The sequence below is a fragment of the Cystoisospora suis genome, assembly GCF_002600585.1.
Source record: "Cystoisospora suis strain Wien I chromosome Unknown contig_2395, whole genome shotgun sequence".
In the NCBI taxonomy this organism is placed as follows: Eukaryota; Apicomplexa; class Conoidasida; order Eucoccidiorida; family Sarcocystidae; genus Cystoisospora; species Cystoisospora suis.
Window position 1 is genome coordinate 3,057 of NW_027155194.1, and position 422 is coordinate 3,478.

The following is a 422-nucleotide window of genomic DNA, read 5'->3' on the forward strand; positions in this document are numbered from 1 at the left end:
TCTTTCTTTTTCAGGACCCTTCTTGTTTCTTCTTCTTCTAGCGATTCTCCCAGGAGTTTTCTGTGTTGAAAGCATTGACGAATCAGCTGCCTTTTTTACTCATAAAGGGAGAGAATTTCATCGGTTCTCGCAACCTTCTGAAGAAAGCCCCGTCATCCCGGAGACACACAGCTCTCGTACTGGTACAGAAGGGAATTTTTCCGAAGAGGGAGAGAGTTTTGAAACTAAAAAGGGAGCGTTCTCTTTTAATCCGTCTCCGGAAAACAAGGCGGCTCCCGTGACTATCATGAGGACACCAGAATATTCTTCACCAGAGACGAGAGAGAAGGTTCTTTCGTCGTCTTCTCCTTCCTCGGCGTCTCTTGCTTCTTCCGCTCTTCCTTTTCTGATGTTGAGAGGTGCACCGATTGGGATATTCACAA

General features: G+C 46.2%; 1 protein-coding gene across 1 annotated transcript; it reads left to right on the forward strand.

Moving 5' to 3' along the window:
- Positions 1-173: 173 nt before the first annotated feature.
- On the forward strand, positions 174-414 carry CSUI_004995 (uncharacterized protein; the record flags this gene model as incomplete). The annotated part of the gene is made up of 1 exon (XM_068065176.1): positions 174-414. A coding segment is annotated over one exon (237 nt), but the record flags the coding sequence as incomplete, so codon positions are not given.
- Between the last annotated feature and the right edge of the window lie 8 nt (positions 415-422).